Here is a 23729-nt window from a genome sequence, read left to right as displayed (position 1 = left end):
AGCCATAAAGAAAATAATTAACGTTTTATCGAATATTATCTTTGGGTTTCTCTTATCGATACTGATAGTTGCGATGGGTAGTTTTGCAGAGTTTCAATTCTCACGTTCGTCAAGTACAATAATACTGATCGAGGCCGGGACGCCGCGTCCGGGGCCAGGGGGAACGATGAATTTATCACGGCAACAGATTCTCTTCCGACCGGCGGCCTGGACAATACACACAAAAAATTAGATTGTTGTTTGTTTGGCTTTACGTCGTTAGGGATCTTGGTTTCCCAAGGCCAAGACGAACCCTATCCGGGATTCATTTAAAAGACGGGGGCAGCCTTCTTTTGAAATGTTGGCCGCACCGTAAGACCCACTGGACCAGAGTCGAAGTGTCCACGGCTCTGGAGTGGAAACACTCATTTCACGCCTTATCTTACTGAGCAACTGATTTTTTTCTATTCATTTGTTGGGTTTGAGTAAACGAAATCATGTTGTTAATCAGTATGCTTTTGTTATTTATGCATTTCGTATATACTAATACATGTCCCGGTCGTCCGTTATAGTGAAAAAACAGCAATAGAGGATTAAAATCTTCGTGAGTCCCATTATGAGTCCGGATCCGCTATATACGTCATACCCACAATGGCCGACTTTGATACGATATTTGTAGAAGATGATTACAGGCTCGATGAAGCGATGATAGTCGCAGTACCGGATCCCGTAATAGTCAGAGGAGCTGGTAACATTACCGTGTACGTTTTGTCCAGTTTACTGAAAAAGAAATTCGATCTGCTAACTCGCCAATACCCGGGTAACCTTACGGCAGTCATATCATCGGTATCAATTCAATTCAATACTTTCTTTAATATATGTCAAAGTAAGAAAACTTGGTGAAGCGCACAGCCAGATTTAAGTTTTAATGAATAAATAGAGGGGAGCCAGTGGCTCTTCCAAACTCATAGAATTCTACAACACAGGTTTTGTTGAAGGCACCTGTGTTCTGTGTGGCCCATGGCCTCTAAAGAAAATCGCCAAAAATATCGAAAATTCGCAATGAGCGATGGTTCGCCGTGATCAATAGAAAAGAATTTCATTTTTGCAAAAAAACATACTTTTGGAAAGTTGGTTACAAATTGAAAGCCTGTTTTTGTTATCGTTCATGCGAGAATAGATATTTCTGTATCGTCAGATAGTACGTTCTACATTAAATCTTCACGGCTTCAATAGTTTTATATGTTTTACGCAAGAAATTTGTTCCCAAGTTCTACATCGTAAAAAACGTAGGTTTTGCTGAAGGAAGCACCCGGTGTTTGGTGTCACCAAAGAAAATCACACAAAATATCATAGATCTTTGAGCGAATTAAGGCACCCGTGATCAAATAAAAAAACTCGACCCTTAGCGATGCTGTGAAACCGGCGCGCTTGTTATTCTGAAAAATTCGACCCGTTGCTAAGGGACTGTGCTTTTTGTGGGATTCCAATCCAGTCTTCCAATTGGTTTCTATGGAGAAATACGAACTAAAAAAAACATTTTTTGACATTATTTTATGAATATTCTTTGTAAATATTCTGAAAATTATACAAAATCATTTTGTGATCCTTCATTCACGTATTTAAACTACCCGCGCGACGCGGCCCGCAAGTTTCGACGAAAGTCCGTCTGTGACCGTCATTTTCGTTGCCGCGATTTAGCCAATGCCCATGTGTCCCGGATGTAAACTGCACTTTTGAGAAGGGCGGTATGGAGAAATATAGAAAATTTGAATTTGCTTCATATGCACAATTAACTTAAGGGGCTTCCAGCTCGCGCCTTCGGCGCTCACTGTGCGCTTATTACCGCTTTAAGCTTACAAATATTTGGATGTCAATAAACAAGTAATATGTCAAAGTCGAAACTTGGTGAAGCGCACAGCCAGATTTAAGTTTCAATAAATGAATAGAGGTGGCCAGGTCTTTCATAGAATTTTACTTTGTCATTGTAAAAAATAACGCAGTGGATATTTTACCGTACGGCAGTGTTTATTTCCGCTATTTTACTGTACATCGTCGCTGATTGGCTGATTTACGCCGTGCATGCGCATAGAAAATTCAAGGAAAGTGTGGAGAACAGAGTTAAGAGAAAATAGAACGGATAGTTGGAGACTTGAATGCGGGCCAGTAAATTACTAGCGCAGCATCATACCACTAGATCACCGAGCTCCCGAAATCCAACCGAATGATTTCTATAGTACCTCACCTGACCCTAATCCTATCAATAGGGGTAAATTGGACCCTAATTCTAACCCTAACCCTGACCCTCAGGGTCCTTTAGACCCTAAACCCATTGGAACCCTACGGTAAACCCAATAAAATGATTTTATTGTTACTTTTATTTTTATTAGTTAATACTATAATATAAAGTAATGATGTACGGTAAAATAGCGGAAGTAAACACTTTGCCGTATACGGTTAAATATCCACTTCGAAAAAGAACAGGATTTGCTGAAGGCACGCCGTGGCTGTGTTCGGATCAATGAGCGAAGGAAGGTCCCGTGATCAAATATCAAAAAGAAATTTATTTTTGCAAAAAAAAAACATGCATTGGGAATGTTCATTACAAATTGAAAGCATGTTGTTTTATCGATTATAGGAGGATAAATTTTTTGGTAATAATGTATCGTCAGATATGTTCTACAGTAAACTTCTCACGGCTTCTGAATAGTTTTATATGTTTTAAAAATTTGTTCCCAAGTAGTACAACGGGTTGCATGGGTACGGGTTTGATGGACTACTTTAAATGCGGATTATAGTAGGCTAAGGGTACACAAATTCGACACAGAAAAAGGAAATAACGTTTGAAAAATGGGAGTAAAAGACTGGTAAAAATATGAGATCTGTTGAAAAACACATTTTATCCCAAGGAGTGGCAAAAATTTTGATGGTTAATTATTCATACTCGTGTGTCGCGGGATGGTCGTTTTGTAACACGCGGACAGTGCGCGAAGCCGTGCGCGCGTAATTCTCCGGGACTTGACCCTAGCGATGCTGTGAAACCGGCGCGCTTGTTATTCTTAAAAATTTGTCCTGTTGCTAAGGGACTGTGCTTTTTGTGGGATTCGAATCCAGTCGTCCAATCGGTTTCTACGGAGAAATCTGAACTAAAGATAACATTTTTAGCCCACTTTGGACTTCAATCCCAGCCGGCTATTGCGTTCACTTTTCATCCGTCCGTTTGTCCGTCCGGTGACAGAATCTAGTTATTTTAGGAAGTTTTGAAGATGTAATGTCTTGATATTTGAATTACTCATCTACCCTAGACACATCTTCAGCCCAAAACCTGGCCCTGTCAGAATCAAGATGGTCGACTGGCAGCCATTGTTGCTCGCCAAAATCAGCACTTTTTACACATTTTTGAACTTTTTAGGGAAATTTTGAAGACGCTTTGATCAATTACCTTGATTTTTTGTATGTATTTGAATCCCTAAGGGCCCATCAGCATAAGAAAAATTGGGTCGACCAGACTCAAGATGGCCGTCTTACGACCTTTTTAGTGCCCTAAAATGTCAATTTTGACCAGAATTCTGAAAACTGCTTCCTACCATCCTCGCATGCCAGGGGTCAGGTATCACTCCCGAACTCGCTTCCACCAGCCCCCTGGCCTCACGTAGCGTGATTTCATTACTGGCGCTGTTGCGCATCATATATCGATTTGCGAAATACTTCCTTGTTCAGTAAAACGTTCGCTGATTGGTCTATTTAACGGGAAAACCAATAGAAGCCTAAAGTCGTTTGTTACAAGCACGGGATTGGTACGACCGGATTCTGGTCAGCTAGTAACGACTCCAACGACTCGTGAGGTCAAGGGGTTCGGCGAACAGCTTTAGCGTAGTGGGTTCGAAGATGCTTCCTACTGGTTTGCCATATCTCATTGCAATTTGTGATGGGTATTCTTTGGGAAGGGATGTTTTATACCTGAGACAGGTATTTTTGATCAGCCAATTATGGCACAATTGGCAGCCATCTTGGTGTCATCAGTACTCATTCATAGGTGGGAAAAAGTTTTTCCACATTATATTGATACCTAAGCATATTGTGTTTCCACAATCAATTGGAAAGCTCATAACGTGTTCTATGATTGCCTTTAGTTTCAAGGTCATTGGGTTTTGCATATGGTCACCGGGGGGTGTTGAATTGGTAACGAGGCATATTTTGTTATCACAATCAATTACAAAATCACAGCTGCTGACATATTCTATGAGTGTGGTGAGTTTCAAGGTCATTGGTTTTTGTATATGGTCACAAGGGGGCATTGAATATTGAAATTGTAGATTGTTCAGCATTTGAAACCACTTCCCGAGTGGGCATGGTGTCCCTGGACCCCTAGTTGACATTATTTTGCGAATATTCTTTGTAAATATTTTGAAGATTTAACAAAAATCCTCTCGTAATCCTTAATTCGCGTATATAAAACTATCCGACGCGACGCGGCCCGCAAGTTTCGACGAGAGTCCATCCATGACCGTCATTTTTGTAGCCACCATTTAGCCAATCCTCCATGTGTCCCGGATGTAAACTTCACTTTTTAAGAAGGACGGTTTGGAGAAATATCTAAAATTTGAATTTGCCTCACACGCGCAATTAACTTAAAGAGCTTCCAGCTCGCGCCTTTGGTGCTTGCTGTGCGCTTAGAAATTTAATGAAAGAAGTGTTCAGCTGGGTAATCCCATTTCATCAAGATTCAATTAGCTAGTGATAGTTAAGCAAGTTAGCTGAGACTGAGTGATAGTGACAACAGTGTCTACTAATTATAACTTTAACTTTGTTTTCATCTGAAATTACTCATTGTCACTGATCATTAGTTTGTGGGGCACAGAAGATAGAGTACGCTTTAGTCAGATCACTTGGGACCGTCATTTTTGGTCTGACTTAGCACAAGTTACTCGTATTACAAAAATTTGCTAATTTCTGTGTGGGAAGTTTTTGCATAGCCTATGTAAACAAATGCATACTTAAATATAATAAATACCATATATTCTAATTTTTAAGATCAAATTTCTCTAAGAATTATTAATTTACATAAAGCGTTACAAAAATCCTATTTAAACGATGTGTTAGTGTCGCACGCGAATCTCCCAGCCAAAATGTCAAACCTACTTGTATTACAGCTAACTCATCAGCATTGGAAAATCAAAGAGAATGCTTGACACCTGTTATTTTGTTCTCTGCTCTAAATATATTGAATTTGACTAGTATATTCCGTCAGCGCGCAACTAACATTGTAGTCTACTATAATTGTGACTGAAAATGCGCGGCCCTATGTTAGGCGCGTATGCAATTAAGATGGATCTTGAAATTTTTGATTCGACTTAGACCTGTGAAGTTGTGTTTCAATTTCTCAATTGGACCGAGATATTTTATTTGAGTCCGACTTATGAAATCCGACTTAATCGTACATTTTGTATGATCCTATTCCCAAATGGAACGGGACTTCAGACATTTACTGACATACGCTTCACTCCGACTCATATACTGGTAGGCCTGTGCGTTTATACTGGTGTGTGTGTATAGTCGACTTATGCATACTCTAGGCCTACTGTATTTCTCTTAATCTTTTGAATACAATCATTTATTTGTTCAAACTGTGGAGTCTAAATGAACCATCGTTTTTATATCCATCTAACACTTAATTGGAGTATTGCCAAAAAGTTCTCTAGAACTCATTCAAATAAGAGAAAAGAGACTCCATTTCAAGAACTAAAAATCAATTTCAACAATATTTTTCCATGCCTATTCTCAAATCATCCAAAATGGAAACACAGGAAACATATTGTTGAAATTCAAAAAATGGCTGATCTTTTCTCCTTTCAATGAAGAGTTTTTGGCAATGCTTCAATACATTGTAATGTAAGATGGAAAGAGACTGCATAGTTGCACTGGTCGTATTAAGACCAAATTAAGGTATGTGTTCAAAAGATTAAGAGAAATATCGTTATCAGATGAAATCTGAAAATGGACCTGAGGCTAATACGTGTTCAGAATTTTCTTGTGATGGGACTACGCCAGTATTTTTCCATAATCTCCAACTAAAATGTCGATTTATACACTATACCAACCCCCATGTGATAGAGAAGGATTTTATTTGTTAATTCCAAAAGATTTCAGCTCATTTGCATTGATAGACAAGTTTTATGAATGATTTTACGGATTGACTCAAGACGCATTTACTCAAGCCGCATAGTAAAACTGCATGCCATACTTTATCTAGCCCCTATAAAATGTTGAAAAATTAGATGCATTCTGAGCACTTTTTAGCTAAAAAAATCAAAAGATTAGGCCGTATGCCGAATTCGGTCAAATTGTGGAGCAGTGTAGCCTATCTTACATTCATGTATACCGACACACGATTGTTTATGTTTTTGAAATGTTTGGTCAGCCAGGATTTTTAATGCCACATTGATTCTAATTGTAGTTTTGGATTAAGTAATCGCTTTTCAGAAGAGTTTCCATCAGGACTGGCCGCTAAGGTAATTTTTCATGTAATTTTCCTACTCGTGTAGGCCTAATCTTTAGCTCATATGGGATTGAAGTCCCAACGGGCTATTGCATTCACATTTTATTTGTCTGTAAACAGAATCCAATTACTTTGGAAAGTTTTGTAGATGCTTCAACACTTTGATTGTCTTGATATTAAGCTTATTCATGTATGTATCTACCCTCTTCAGCCGAAAAGTGGCCCGGTCAAAAGCTGATTGGCACCCATTGTTGTTCGCCAAAATCATTATTTTATACACATTTTTAGCTCTGCTGTGACCGAAGGGTTAGGGGGATTATCCGTCGTCGTCTGTCCGTCCGTCAACTTTTGCTTCAATTCGCTACTTGTTCTACAGTTTTAATCAGATCAATTCCAAATTAAATGTGAATATTCTATGGACCAGGGACTATAAAGTTATAGAGCCATTTTTTGTATTCCACCCCCAGGGGCTGCCCCTGGGGGTGGAATTTCTACTTCAAATCACTACTAGTCCTACAGTTTTAATCAGATCAATTCCAAATTTAGTATGAATGTTCTATGGCCCATAAAGTTATAGCGCCATTTTTTTTATTCGTCCCCCAGGGGGCGCCCCTGGGGGTTGAGTTTCTATTTATTAAAATTTATTTTGCATGAACGTTAGTTGAAAAATGTGAGAAAAATGATTAATCGGTTCCTGAAAATATTGTTATGATGCATGTCTTGTAGCTGCAATTAATTGCATGGTTGTCGCACATGACACCTAGGCCGAGTATGAGTTTCAAGGTCATTGGTTATTAGGGAACCTATGGTTCGCTTTTGCTATCACTAGATGATGGATGTCATACTTCCAATATGGGGTTCCGTCCAACTCACTATAACTACAACCATGCTTGTTGTAGTGAAAGAGTTAAGAGAGCGTGGTTGTGTGTAAATATTTCACTATTCTAATTTACTAAAATGCTTTCAAAACAATTATCTATGATTATGATGTGTTTCAATTTGTAGGTGGCCCCTGAAGAGTTTAAAGCAACATTAGAGAGACTGAATAGTGCCTTAAAGAAATCATTGCCTATGAATGTAAAATGGTTGTTTTGTGGTTGTATATGTTGCTGCTGTACTTTAGGCTGTTCATTGTGGCCTGTTATTTGTCTCAGTAAACGGGTAAATAGACCATTGTTGTCACGTGATATATTTAATATATTTTATATGTTATATGGATGGTTTAATATGTGATCTAATTTATCAATTCTTTTTTGTAGACAAGACATTCTATAGAAAAATTATTAGACTGGGAAAACAGTCATCTATACAACAAGGTAACTCAAAAACTTAAGTAGAACCAGCTTAATTTGGGTCATTTGGGACAAACCAAATTCTCAATTAAACATTAAATTTTGCATAAATTTATGTATCGGTAGACTGTCAATAATATCTGGGTGAGATCATAATGAGGTTCAAACTGATTAGAATTAAGTAAGATTGTACTAAAGTATTATTGATTGCAAAAAGAGGTATGTTGTAGAAGTGCTTTCTGAATATCTATTTTTTTTGTTTTAGTTGGGTTTACATTGGAGATTACATAAACAACGTTGTGATTCTAGTAGTATGATGGAATACGTAAGTTATATTCTCCTGGTATCAATTTGTAGCATGGATCCACCCATCCTCTCTGGGCAGGGATTTGAACCTGATGGCATTGCTAGACTCACAAAACCCTGCCACACTTGCCCGGGTGCACAGATTTGCTGCAACTAGCAGCGTTAATCGCAAAAACTTTCTCGTTGCTACCTTTTCTTATTGTAACAACTGCTTATGGAAATCATGTCTGTTCTGTATTTGAGCAGAAACGTTGAAATACCCTAGTCTGACTAGCCCACTGGGGGTTTAGCCCAAGAGGGCTATTTGCATTCACTTTTCGTCCGTCATCTCTGTTCATTCAAGGACTGAATCGAGTTGTTTTGTGAAGCTTTGAAGGCAATTGAATGGATTGTCTTGCAGGCCTGCAATCCCATATGGTTTTTCCTATTTTCATATGGCTGTGGGCTTTGGTGTATGGTGTTACAGTCACTCTCTATTTAGTAGGAAGTCTTGAATAGAATTTTGAGCCATGATAGAATAATTGACTCAATAGTCAAGTGTGGGCCTACAATTAGCAGTGGAATGCTATCAGCAATTCATCTTATCAACAGTCGTATTGTGTGCATGATTTTGTCAGTATTGTTTCTGTGAGACAACTGACAACAATTCTTTTTAGCCCACTTGGGACTTAAGTCCCAGCGGGCTATTGCGGTCACTTTTCGTCTGTCGTCCGTCCGTAGACGGAATCCAGTTATTTTGGGAAGTTTTGAAGACGCTTCAATGCAATGTCTTGATATTTAGGCTACACGTGTATCTACCCTAGACACATCTTCAGCCCAAAAACTGGCCCTGCCAGAATCCAGATGGCTGATTGGCAGCTATTGTTGTTCGCCAAAATCAGCACTTTTTACACATTTTTGAACTTTTTGAGCGAAATTTTGATGACCCTTTGATCAATTACCTTGATCTTTCGGATATATTTTAATTCCCCAAGGGCCCATCAGCATAGAATTATTGGGTCGATCGGACTCAGGATGACCTTTTTTGTGCCCAAAAATGTAAATTTTGGCCCAAATTCTGAGTCCTGCTTCCTACTGGTTTACCATTTCTCATGGCAATTTGTGATGGGTATTCTTCAGAAAGGAATCTTTTATACCTGGCACAGGTATTTTTGATCAGACTATTATGACGCATCTTGGTGTCACCGTTACTCATTCATAGGTGGGAATAAAGTTTTAAATCTTGAAATTACTAATATGATTATATCTTTAAGAATCATAAATTGTAATAAGGGCTTATGAAATAATAAGGTGATTAGATTTAGAATTAACAAACAATATCCATTGAAGAGTTTATTCAGCATCTTCAACATTTGATAGTTTTAATTCGGTAAAACATTTTGACTTGAAAAAATTGCTTGAATTAGATACTTTTTTAGATTAGATACTGTAAAATATAGAAATCAAATTTCTTTTTAAGATTTTAAAAAAATTTGTTTAAGTATAATAATATATTTACATTGATAATTTTGTTCTAATATAAGTGATAGCATTAATTAGGGTTTTCTGTTATTTCACAGAAAACCCTATTGATATCCGCGTGATTATTATTATTATTATTTTCTTCCACACTATGGTTACCAAAAGAACATAGGCTTTGTTACCTTACCGCTGTTTCATATACAATCCATATAATATCGTTCAGCTCACTGAGATCTACAAATAGCCCACGTGTTTTTTCACGAATCATCGTTACAAAAGCGCTGTCGGGCCGTAAACATCGAAAATTTAGCCCCATTCAATGGGGCGACATGTTTTTCGAGTCGTCATCCCGAAATCAACCCGCAGGCCGACTGTCACTTCGATTATCAATTCAAGTATAAATGAACTAATTTATTGCCGCAGACTTCACATTCAGTCGCGGTCTTCAAACAGTGATTTTAACAATAGCCCATTTTCCTCATCAAATCATATTACCGATACACTGGAAATTTACTACTTTAGATTTTAAAAGCACTGTCGAGCCGTAAACATCGAGGAATCGACGAGTGTTACTACATCGTCGTTCCGGGGATCAGCTGCGAGTTTCTCCTCATCATGAACCTACGTGAAGTGAGCCTGTTATTCCAGCCTCGTATTCAGATATAGTGTGTACACACTGTACAGCTGCCTGTAGATACTGGTTGACATGAAATGTATAACTTAGCATGACGGAGCGATGATAACTAACGTTAACGTTAGTATATAGCATCGGATACTGATACTCAAATTTCTCTGAAACAAAAACTCCAGGTTTCGTAAAAACTGAGTATATTACTGAGAAGGCTCGATTGTTCAAGTAGATATATAAAGTAAATGTCTGTGCATCGATTTGGTCAGGTATTATTTCAACTCACGATTGCATCATTCCACGACAATTCAATATTTTGGTTTTGTCGCCCGCGACAATTCATTATTTTGGTTTTATCGCCCGCGACAATTCAATATTTTGGTTTTATCGCCCGCGATAATTCATTAATTTGGTTTTATCGCCCGGGACAATTCAATATTTTGTTTTTATCGCCCGCGACAATTCATTATTTTGGCTTTGTCGCCCGAGACCATTCATTATTTTGGTTTTATCGCCCGCGTCAATTCATTATTTTGGTTTTGTCGCCCGCGACAATTCATTATTTTGATTTTGTCGCCCGCGACGATTCAATATCTTGTTTTTGTCGCCCGAGACAATTAATTATTTTGGTTTTATCGTCCGCGACAATTCATTAGTCTGGTTTTATCGCCCGCGACAATTCATTAGTTTGGTTTTGTCGCCCGCGACAATTCACTAGTTTGGTTTTGTCGCCCGCTACAATTCAATATTTTGGTTTTGTCGCCCACGAAAATTCAATATTTTGGTTTTATCGCCCGCGACAATTCATTACTTTGGTTTTATCGCCACCGACAATTCATTATTTTGGTTTTGTCGCCCGCGACAATTCATTATTTTGGTTTTATATTTTGTTTTTGTCGCCCGCGACAATTTTCTTTTTTGGTTTTATCGCCTGCGACAATTCAATATTTTTGTTTTATCGCCCGCGATTATTCATTATTTTTGTTTTGTCGCCTGAGACAATTCATTATTTTGGTTTTATCGCCCGCGACAATTCATTATTACGGTTTTATCGCCCGCGACAATTCTTTATTTTAGTTTTGTCGCTCGCGACAATTAACCATTTTGGTTTTGTCGCCCGCGACAATTAACCATTTTGGTTTTGTCGCCCGCGACAATTCACCATTTTGGTTTTGTCGCCCGCGACAATTCATTATTTTGGTTTTATCGCCCGCGACAATTCATTAATTTTGATTTATAGCCTGCGACAATTCATTATCTTTGTTTTGTCGCCCCGACAATTCTTTTTTTGGTTTTGTCGCCCGCAACAATTCAATATTTTGGTTTAGTCGCCCGCGACAATTCAATATTTTGGTTTTGTCGCCCGCGATAATTCATTAATTTTGTTTTATCGGCCGCGACAATTCAATATTTTGGTTTTATCGCCCGCGACAATTCATTATTTTGGTTTTATCGCCCGCGACAATTCATTATTTTGGTTTTGTCGCCCGAGACAATTCATTATTTTGGTTTAATTGCCCGCGACAATTCAATATTTTGGTTTTATCGCCCGCGATAATTCATTATTTTGGTTTTATCGCCCGCGACAATTCAATATTTTGGTTTTATCGCCAACGACAATTCATTATTTTGGTTTTATATTTTGGTTTTATCGCCCACGACAATTCATTATTTTGGTTTTATATTTTGTTTTTATCGCCCGTGCCAATTTTTTTTTTGGTTTTGTCGCCCGCGACAATTCAATATTTTGGTTTTATCGCCCGCGACAATTCATTATTTTGGTTTAGTCGCCCGAGACCATTCATTATTTTGGTTTTATCGCCCGCGACAATTCATTATTTTGATTTTGTCGCCCGCGACGATTCAATATTTTGTTTTTGTCGCCCGAGACGATTCATTATTTTGGTTTTATTGCCCGCGACAATTCAATATTTTTGTTTTATCGCCCGCGACAATTCATTAGTTTGGTTTTATCGCCCGCGACAATTCATTAGTTTGGTTTTGTCGCCCGCGACAATTCATTAGTTTGGTTTTGTCGCCCGCGACAATTCAATATTTTGGTTTTGTCGCCCGCGACAATTATTTTTCAGTCCACTTGGGACTTTAGTCCCAGCGGGCTATTGCGTTCACTTTTCGTCCGTCCGTCCGTCCATAACGTGTTCTATGATTTTGGTGAGTTTCAAGGTCATTGGTTTTTGTATGTGGCCATCAGGGGGCGTTGAATAATACAATAACTTAGTATCGCTATATTTGTACCAAGGCATATTTTTTGTTACCATGATCAATTGCAAAGTTGTAGTTCATGACATCGTCTATGATTGTGGTGAGTTTTTAAGGACATTAGTTATTCCATATAGTCACCAGGGGGCGTTGAATAGTAGAATGGCTTAGCATTTCCTTATTAGATTGGTACCTAGGCATATTTTGTTACTATGATCAATTGCAAAGTTGTATTTCATGACATGTACTACGATTGGGGTGAGTTTTAAGGTCATTGGGTTTTGCATATGGTCACCAGGGGGCGTTGAATAGTAGAATAACTTAGTATTTCCATATTAAATTGGTAACGAGGCATATTTTGTTATCACAATCGATTACAAAATCATAGCTGCTCACATGTTCTATGATTGTGGTGGGTTTCAAGGTCATTGGTTTTTGTATATGGTCACTAGAGGGCCTTATGTATTGAAATTGTTAGATTGTTGAGCATTTGAAACCACTTCTTAAGTGAGCATGGTGTCCCTGGACCCCTAGTTTGGTTTTGTCGCCCGCGACAATTCATTATTTTGGTTTTGTCGCACGCAACAATTCAATATTTTGTTTTTGTCGTCTGCGACAATTCATTATTTTGGTTTTATCGCCCACGACAATTCGATATTTTGGTTTTATCGCCCCCGACAATTCATTATTTTGGTTTTATCGCCCGCGACAATTCATTATTTTTGTTTTGTCGCCCGTGACAATTCAATATTTTGGTTTTGTCACCCGCGACAATTCATAATTTTGGTTTTGTCACCCGTGGTTTTGTCGGAACATTAAGTTTTTTGGTCGAACAGTGTGTTAAGGTCGTCTTGGAAATTTACTCGGTCTGGTATATTTTGGATTACTGTGTATGTCATTTGTCAGGACATTAAACAGAAGACGACTTAGGATACTACCTTGCGTGACTCCACTAGTTAGACCGTCTCATTCCAAGATGAGGCGTTCCGTTGATTTCGGTTACAAGTTTCCGTTCAGAGATAACTGCTGAGCCATTTGGGCGACCTATCATTGATACTGTTTCCTAATAGCCTGTTTAGCAATGGCTGATGTTGAGCCTTATCAAATGCTTTGTTGAAATCCACCGTTGAACAGGATTCTAAGACTGTGCAGAAAACCCGTTATCGCTGCTTTGCAGCTATATTTCTTACATTGTTTTTGATTAGAAATTTTTTTTTTGACCAGAACTGGAAGCTTTTTTTTTGGGTCGCGTCACTCGTGAAAAATACTGAATAACTCAAGAAAATACTGACAAACTTAAAGATTTGTGCTGACAATAAATTTCTGGGGTTGGCAGGTCTGGTCTTGATGTCCTGTACAGTCAACCTCGCCTAATTCATATCTCTTGGACCGTGGTTTTTTCTATGAATTAGGCATTATACAGATTATACATAATTCGTATTTGCTATGAATGTTTTATAATTCGTAGAGTTGACGATTCATCTATTTAATTTGTAGAAACTACGAATAAAATCCTGCTATAAATTGTTTCCACTGTCATTTGAACAAATACTGCGTGTCGCTGCTGCATGCTCAGTGCCAATGACTATCGAGTAATTGATTAGCTTGTCAACCACTGCCAGCAAGCGGAACAATTGAATACAAATTATGCGTCACATTTTCAATTGTTTTTAAGAAAAGGGACCATGGTTATGGCTACGATTTTCGAATAATGTAGTACGAATTATCCGATGGAAATTAAAGGGAATAGCGATGGAAAAATCGGGACCTTTCATTTTTATAAGAATTAGGTGGTTATACGAATTAACCGACGACGAATTAACCCTTTCAGTGCTGACTGATTAATACCTTATAGTGCTCGAGATTATTTGAAAATTTTGAAAAATTCCACCCTTGCATGTTGAATGACTGGAATACCTATATGGTGCAACTACACCGCGGTGCGGTGTATCGTTAGTTACTATTATTTCACTATGTTTGACAGGTGTTGCCATCTTTCAAAAGAGACAAAAACTAATCACTAATTACACAAATACACCGCAGTGCAGTGTACAAGCAAAATCCTTCACCGATTTATATACCGCACTGTGGTGTAGATGCACTGAAGGGGTTAAGCGAAGTTGTATATTGATCTCCCTAGGGCTTACCAAATTGAAGAAAATTTGCGTCAAACGGACACAGACTGTGGCCATCTTGTGACTTCCTCTGGCCTAAATTCCGATTGCCTATTGCTACTTTAAATGTTTTGCCATTTGTCATTAAACTTCATGATGAAATAACTTGACGAAAAAATCTTTTAACCCTATACCTGCTGCTCCCAATATGTTCGGGAGCGTAACTTCACCCCAAACTGCGGCTCCCGAAATAGTTGGGACCTGAATAAAACTCACTAGCAAGTGTCTCTACCTGGTGGATATTGATAGAATTTTATCGGTTTATCAGATCAATAATATATATTCATGCAATAGCGCTGCGTGGGAAATCTATATTTAGAATCTGCAGTCGTGAAGACATAAACAACGAACGATCAGCCGCGTGGCAGCAGTCTTATTTTGTCATTGGAAAATGGGCCTTGGATGCGCCAAGAACTCCGTGAAATTTCAAAATTTTCTTGGGGGAGGTCCCCAAAACCTCCCTCAAGGGGCTTTGGTGCTGGCGGCTGCTCGTTAACCTCTAAATACTTCATTTCAAATTTATCCGCGTTTTTTAAACGCCTCTGTTTTCATCCCTGGGTAGTATAACTAACGTGACTTCAAGGTCGCGTAGCTTTTATGGATAAATTTTACTAAGAACACTAAGAAAATGACAGTGAAAGGGTTAACATCAAGTCAGTTTTTAGGCCAGCCGTAGGCTGAGCCTATTACTATACAAATGGAGCGAATTTAAATGACATGGTTTCCAGAGCGAAGGCTCTTTTACTGTGCAACTGAGCATATATTCATACAAATCATTCATTAAAGCATTATCCATTCTCCAAACTCTACGTGGTTGAATTTTGAAAGAGGGCCTCGTTAAGATTTATATGAGCTTTTTCGCGAATATCTGATTGCAAAAATATTGGTTTTGAAAAGCCAATCAGAAAGCAAAGACTCCTCTATGATTGGCTTAGCCGCAGAAATCAGCAGGTGTTCACGTGAACCCACGGTATCGTCTACCGTTTTACTTCCGGGTTTTATTTTAAGATCTAAAATTGTATTTCAAGATTGATTTCTGTGAAAGCTTTAGTTGATTTGGTTTTTGGGAGGAATATTTTTATTAGCACTACAGAAAATATCATTGACCATTGTGCAAAGTCCGGGAAAATAGCTTTTTCTTAAATCGAATAGATGACCTTGATATGCTAATTAGCGATGTGCTCAAACTAAAAAGTCAATCAAATTTTATTCCGCAAAAAAATATCAAATCCAATTCAATTTTAGTTTATTGAACAAATAAAAACGTCAAATCCTATTAAATTTTGTGTTATTGAGAAAATTTCAAAAATTCAATTCTATTCCGCGTTAAAATCAATAAGACCTAGGGAAAAGATTTATCTGAGGTTCCTGCCAGATCCAGTTGCTGTCTGTGCTACTTTTGTATTCTACGATAGTATTGTGTAAATTATTAGGTATTGACTCAGAGCTGGGAGTGTATTTTGACAGATTTAACCCACAGAATGCATCATCATTTGCCATTTTATGAAAAGCTGACAGGCTGGCGCTAGTGCCCCTTGGGGCTCTTGTTATGCAAGTGGCAGCCATCTTATCCTCATTCATAAATCGAAAAAGGTTTTTATGACGAAAATATCAACAGGTTTCAGGTGTGGGTTGCTCGTAGAATTCCATAGTACTATCTATTTTCAGTCTTTCAACGCTACACTTCAAAGTATATACTAGGTAGGCCTACATTTTAAATATGCGATGCTTTAGAACACATGAGGATACCAACAGACCACCCTCCCTTTGAAATCTTGGACCCGCCTCTGGGTTTTAACCTATAGTCTTTATATTTGGGGTTTTCTATTACTTTTGCAGACACCCTTATTGTTATTCTCGTGATTATTATTAAAAAAGAACCTGCCTTAAGGCAGAGGTAACCTGGAATTTTCAATAGGCCCCTCTGTCCGAAAGGGGGTATCTTACATTTCCCTATTTTGGTGGTGCCTAAGTGTTTATGTGAAAATTTCTATTTCTGACATTTTAACTTTACTTAGCCTGCTAACAACCTGAAGTTTAATTTTTTCATTGGTGAACCCCAAATTTAAAAATTGAGCTTTTTCACCCCTCTAACTCTAATTCTATATAAGACAGAAGGGTGCCCTTGCACTTTTATTAGTCCTTGAATGGACGCTTCAAACACATCCTCTCTCGGCAAGGGTCTAAAACCGATGTATCATTTGACTTTGTACTCCCTCTGGTTCTCTGGTAGCGCCACCTAGAAATAGAACAATAGCAAGGACAATGAAAATGGCAATGTAATGTTAAGACAAATGTCATTTAGTGATATATTGAATAGTGTATACAACAGTTGTTTTGTCAAGTGTTTTGCCAAGTGGGTATGGTATCCCCTTGGAACCTTAGTTATTCATTTTCAATTGAAATTGCCCGAGGAGGGCCATGAACGCACATGTTAAACCTTCATGATCAAATACTGGAAGAATGATGATAAGCTGATTCCGGATTGATAACTAGTACAAACGTTGTTTCTACATGTAGTGCACATTTTTATGGTAACAAAGGAATTTTGTATATTTTTTCAGGTTTTACAAGTTGAGCATCTTCCAAAAATACCTATCCATCGTCCGGATTAATAGTATATCTCGCTGCAAATACTTACATACATATCAAACAATAACAGTACTCTTCCGGAGATTTTCTAGATGATTACGGGCTTAAGACGATGACAGACTCTATATGTACTGATCTTGAAAATAGGGATTGACCCTGTTATTTTATATACATGTATGTGTTTCAAGGCAAAATTAATTATCGTACGTTTAGCCTCCTCATTTTGCAGCTGGTCTGCTATTTCTATATAATGCAACAAGAATGCAAAAATTCATTAAAACACAGAAATTTGTGTTAAAAATGATGATAAACGATTCTGTAAAAATGAAATCTTTTTTCGGAAATCCTTCTTATTCAATCAGGAATTTTTCTATTGTGTTTTCATTAAAGGGATAATTTTTGCCTGGAACCCTATTAATTGCATATGTCATGCCTGAAAATGAGCCCCTTCAGGTCAGGTGGTGCTGTCATATTGCCAATGCCAATCAGTTCCTGCAAGGTTTCTTTGCTCTATTATCCCTGAGAGCATGATGGCTGAGTAGAACCACTATTTTGTACGTATAGCTATATTTCATTCAAATGCCAAATTGTTTTCCGTAATTCTGTTTGTGTTCAAAAGCTTATACTTCGTACAACCATGGTATTTATATGTGCAAACGCTGACAGGTTAACAGTTTTTCAGCAGGAGGGTACATAAACTCGAGACGGAAGTAATTTTTCATAATGGTAACTTCTTATAATGAATTTTCCTCCATTATCCTTTACACAAGGGTTTTACTTTGATTCAGCTATGAAATTCTCAGTGGAACTTCAGACATAAGCCTAAAAAATAGATACCTTGTTTCTTGTTCCTGCTTGCTTTTAAGTTGATCGAGCCAGTGGCTTTATATACCCTTTACATTACTTTTTAGCTTCGGTGAAGTAGTCATGTGACTCAAAAATTGTGTCGCCCTAGAATCAATAGAAAAGATGTCCGATCCTATACATCATAGTTTTGTAGAGAGGGTGATGATAATTTCAGTAAAATGATATTTTTAAGTAGAAAAAAATCTATTTGCATGGGCCTATTTGTGGATATGTTGATAACTACATCACTTGGCATGAATGGGCACCTTGTAAAAAAATCCACCTTGGTTCCACCCACTGTCAAAGTTAGTTGAAAAATGTGAAACAATAATTTATCAGTTCCTCACTGAAACTATCATCAGTATTCAATATCAGCCAATCAAAAGGGCATTCTTGGATACATGTTCTTCAATTTATAGCATCAGTACCGAAGCTTCAAGGTCCATGGGCCTCTGGTTCAGAATCACGATGAAGCTAACAATTTACAGACCCCGCAGTTATAGAAATGAGCTGATTAAAAATTGTATTGCAGCTTACAAAAGTGACCGGGATGATAATAAGAAACGAGGTATCTATTTTTTTTAGCTGTACCCAGTACTCTGCTTGAGCTGGGAAATCAATCATTAGCACTGCACTGAATAGTCCTTAATGGTCATCCTTGGTTACTGGGTCTATAAGACCAACGTAGTCAACATGGACCAATTCTTAGCATCGATGTTCAGTCAGTTTAATCAGATGTCGTCCGACTGAACTGATTGTCAGGCATTTCACAAGATTCCGAGTGCCAATTGATCCTGAGTGCCAGTGGGAATACCAGATAGTGACCATGGATCCACTAAGCTGATAGGAAAAATGCAGAGTTAATCTCATCCTCCCTTGGCAGCCACGGCACGAACCCCTGCTTTGCCGCATAAAATTTTGCGGCACCAATCAGATTGCTCGTTGTATAATCGCTGAGGTAAAATTTCAAGGAAGAACTATAAATGGGAAAACCCAGGCTAAAATAAAACTGGATATCTGACGGGATAATGACATCATCTAAGCTGCACGTATGCGCACTCGGTCTTGTGTGGCAGGGTTTCGTACCATGGCAATCTCGATGCCATCAGGCTTGAATCCCTGCCGGGGAGGATGAGTTAATCTGTCAAACAGGTATTTTGCTATGGTCCTTAAGTTGTGTCTTGTTTATTGTTAGTATTGGTTGACGTCTATGACGTCATGCCAATGCTAGTAGAATGGATCTAGTAAAACTTCTCATTTTCATAGTAACTTCAAATTGTAACTCAGTTCTCGTAAAACAGTTGACACAACTGAAAATGACTCAAAATAATGTTTCAATTATACCCTACAAGATAGCGTCGCTCGATTTCTAATTTACTGGTCCAAAAAGTTATTCTATCGCATTTTTCTCGTTAGTTATCTGGTGGATGAGAGGGGGTTAAGCAATCGCGCAATGATATGTCCGCATTGACAATTAAAAATGGGGAACAACCTCTTCTGAATAGAAAAACAAAAAATTATGTACCTCCGATTTATAAATATCAAAGTGTTTGAATATCACTGATAGTCCAACTATCAGTAGCCATGGGATTAATTGGGATTAATTCTCAGCATCAGAATACGTATTTCTAGAGCAGTGGCATGGCAGGCCTACTCGTGACTGAAGCCCGTATAGGTAGTATACGTGATCGTGCAGGAGCGCCTTTACTAAAGTTAAAACCATTTCATAATGACTTGAAACATTAATGGTAAACGGTAGGCTACCACCATGATACGATATCACCAATAAAGATATATCATTTTATTCAATTTTACCAGAGTCGTTTATTCCATCGGTTCGGCAAAATTCTACGATGGTCATTTGCCGCTACTGTAGTTTTTTGGAATTGAATCGAGCGGCCTCGGTAGCTCAGTGAGATAAGGCGTTGTGCGGTTGCATCCACTATGAGTGCTGAGTGACAAGTGGGTTAGAGTCCTGCTGACTGCTTACAGTGTTCGGGCAACACTTCAAAGGCTGTCCCGTCGTGAGGTTAAATGAACAATCCAATAGGGTTAAAAACCAAGGTCCGAACAACGTAGACAAACAAAAAGACAAACAAGCAATCATCAGCCTGTCTCAGTAGTGACACCAACGCCGGCATCGCTTCTATATCGGTTGATCTCTACCTATTATGCATCAGAGTATTTTGCATTCAGAAAAATCGTTCTGTTTTTGTTTTCATTATTCAGCAATAGGGTCTAACAGTTCATGCAAGGAAAACCACTGTCAGTCGAGATTACCTTCACAGCTGTACATTAAATACGAATCTTTTGTATGCGAAAGTGCCGAAATTGTTGTAATAAATGGGTTTGTGTAAACAAATCTTGATTGATATAAATCTCTTGGGACATGATGGAAAACATCAGAATAAACTAGTTTCGTCTTTAACAAAAGCGCATTAATGAGGTTTAACAATACAAATAGCGTATAGGCTAAATTGTTCGGCAGAAAAATGAAATGAAATTCATTCAATTTTAAGTCTGTGGTCCTCCCAATCAACATCGTCATAGAACATTTCAGATGTACAGCATCAACGTTTTAATTCCTTACCACAGTATAATCTACCAATGCTTCAAGGCCCATGGGCCTCTTGTTGGTATTTAAAATTTGTAAAGAATTAATGGAGGTTGGCTATAGTGCCCCTTGGGGCTCTAGTTAACCATTTGGTAGAAAACACGAATGTACTATGTAAATTATATTGAGCAGAGAGTGTATTTTGACAAATATTACCCACAGATTGCATCATTTATGAAGAGCGAATATTACAGGCTGGCTGTAGTGCCATTTAGGGCTTTTGTTAATTCTTGACTTGAACCAATAATTCTTAAGCTAATCTCAGGTTGACTGAAGCCCCGCTCATCTTGCAGGCTGGCTGCAGTGCCCATTGGGGCTTTTGTTGATTCTTGACTCGAACCAATGATTCTTAAGCTAATCTCAGATTGACTTAAGATCCGATCATCTTGTCGAAACGGTCTGCAATTTTTTTCATCTGGAACCTTTTCGACATGAGTGTGCTTACCACTGCAACGAATTGATCGCAGACCCGTCGTAAGCTAAATTGCAATGGTGGAACAAGTTCTATTTCTACGACCTGATCCAATTGTCGTAGCAATCAGCGACAAGTTATGCGTCACATGACCTTAAACTCTGCGATGATCAAGTCGTAGTCGACCCGAGTGCTCTTACGGCGTTGCGACTAACGAATCGGCAATTAGCAGTTACTTGTTCTTATGGCGAGATGATCGGATCATAACACGACCTGAGCATAGCTTTACATAGTTAATGAACAATAAACTAAACTCTGCTGTTTTCTATGAATTATGTAATATGTTACTTGTCTTCAATTTCTTGTCCCTTCACCCCAAAACTGACGTGACATTGCTTTTGCATTTTAGGTCATTTTAATTTGAATAATGTCAATAAAATGGACAATTACAACAGTTGAACCATCTTAACCAGGGTCACTTGGGCCTGAATGATGGATTTTCGTAAATCATTTGGATTTTTCCATTGAAATCCAAACGATTAGTGAAGGCCACTCAAAATTGCTTTCTAGTTCCTCATCAATTCTGAAAAAACTGTGCATCACAATGCGCCTAAAAAAAGAAAAATTTAAAATGCGCATGTCCACCACAAGAAAATTTCTTTTTTGATAAAATGAAAATTTGGTCGCCCTTGTCTCCTTAAAAAAGCATGGCAGTGGTTTATTTCATCTTATTTAATAAAAGACTTGATGAATATAAAATATGCGTGCCCTAGTGAAATCTGATGAGAAACTACTAAGCACCCATCCAATAGCCCGGGACAGGTATATTTTGCATTAGCCAATGCAAGTAGGTCATCATTATCATTAATCCACCTAGCTAGTGCAATTTAATGTCTCAATAGCTTTTTTCCCACTCGATACAACGGATGATTGTGCCACCTATCAGACTGCCTGTCTGGGGCAAGTTGATTTTTGATGAGGCAAGTGAGATTTCAGATATGCTTGCCACACGGGCAGTTGGCTTTTATTCCTTAGATCGAACCCTTCTTATGTCTTTTAATCCTGATTTCCCTTAAAGCGGATGCCATTTGTAGGTCCCAAATGATCCGAATTAAGCTGATTCAACTGTAGTTTGTAAGCTGCTTCCGCACATCTGTTGATACATATAGGCCCTTCAAATATTATGTAGCTTCATTGCAAGCACAAATTATCATTAATTCATTTATTTGTTGCTTTCATAATATCGATGCGCTAGACAACTGATACCTATATCATTATGACAGTAGACCTTGCATGCAGCCGATTGCCATTGATTATTGTATGCAAGACAGAATGTTGAAGAAATTTTCTACTGATGTGAAATGTCCTGATTTTCATTTATTTTGGGAAAAGATTATTGGTGCACCAGATCTACGGCACGCAGAGTCTACTGTAGTGATGATGTATAAATAGAATGTAATACTTCTATGGTTAGTATATGGCAGTAATGCCAGAATAAGTTAGATCGTATTTCACTCAATTCATATAGAATTTCTTGGCCCCGAAAAATATGAATTAAGTGAACTACTGTAGTTGTTACAGTCAACCTTGGTAAACTTGTCACTGGAAAAGTGACGACTTATCTAAATGATGACTTAACACGTTGTAAACTGACTTGGAATAACCACTCGGGACTCAATAATTGTGATGTGATAACTGACGATGACTTAACCGAGTTTGACCCTGAATTCATGTTGATAATACTGAGGTTGGGCTGGAGAAAACGTTTATTAATGTCTAATGGTGCATTTTTCTGTTAAATAAATTGAAGCTTGTAATAATATGTTGTATATGTATTTATATGTAAAACAATCCAAGATGAAAATGAATGTGAAATAAAATCATCCTTTTTTTAAATTTTTTTTGTTATTTCCCTCTTATCTAATACTGGTATTTTGTGGAGAAAATAAATCATAGGTATCATTTCTTCGTAAGTTCACAACATACTGACTACGTATCTGACAACATGGTGCTCGGAACTACCCTCCTTCAGATATTCACCATTGGAATTGTAGTGTGAAGTCTTAACGATCAATTGTAGTAGAAGTGTGGTAATGAAACATAAGGATCTCCTAAGTTGGCAATTGATTTTCAGTTGGAAATGTCTGATCTCAAACAAAGGTTAAGCCTAGATGATGAAAATTGGAATAATGGATAAGCATCGAATAATTTGATAGGAGTAGAATCCACATCTGTAGTCAATAGTGGCGCTGGAACACTGCATTGAACACTGGTTTACTGTCTACACTAGCAAAAATGCATGCACAGGCGGGATGAACTCCTCTTTTTCAAGAGGGGTTTCTAAAATGTCGGTTTCGCAGAGAAATCTGTATTGAACAGATCTGCAGTTAGGTAAAGAAGTGACAGTACCAGGCCCGTACACAGCCTCTATTCCTCCCCCAATAAAACTTTGAAGATTTGAAGCGCTTTAACATATTTCCAGCTAATGTTAGTTAATATTTCATTTAACAAAGTCAATGGAACATTTTAATAAATCTTATAAAATTTCTTTGACAAAAATTAGTGGAATGCAGGATCTTGCAGGGAGGTACGTTTAGAGCCAACGCACACCCCTTAGTATGGGCGTGAGTACAAACACATGTGCATACCGCAGAATTTTATACTAATGACCTATCTCAGGGGTCGGAACCCCACCTCCTCATTGAG

General features: G+C 38.0%; 1 protein-coding gene across 1 annotated transcript; it reads left to right on the top strand.

Moving 5' to 3' along the window:
- The first annotated feature begins 624 nt into the window (after positions 1-624).
- LOC141905448 (cysteine-rich hydrophobic domain-containing protein 2-like) lies at positions 625-22886 on the top strand. The gene is made up of 6 exons (XM_074794315.1): positions 625-740; positions 6437-6491; positions 7484-7639; positions 7738-7794; positions 8036-8095; positions 17124-22886. The coding sequence occupies exons 1-6, from the start codon at positions 631-633 to the stop codon at positions 17172-17174; spliced, it is 489 nt and encodes a 162-aa protein (XP_074650416.1). The 5' UTR covers positions 625-630; the 3' UTR covers positions 17175-22886.
- The last annotated feature ends 843 nt before the right edge of the window (positions 22887-23729 follow it).

The sequence above is a fragment of the Tubulanus polymorphus genome, chromosome 5 (assembly GCF_964204645.1).
Source record: "Tubulanus polymorphus chromosome 5, tnTubPoly1.2, whole genome shotgun sequence".
Classification (NCBI taxonomy): Eukaryota; Metazoa; Nemertea; class Palaeonemertea; order Tubulaniformes; family Tubulanidae; genus Tubulanus; species Tubulanus polymorphus.
This window is presented reverse-complemented; position numbering and strand designations above follow the sequence as displayed.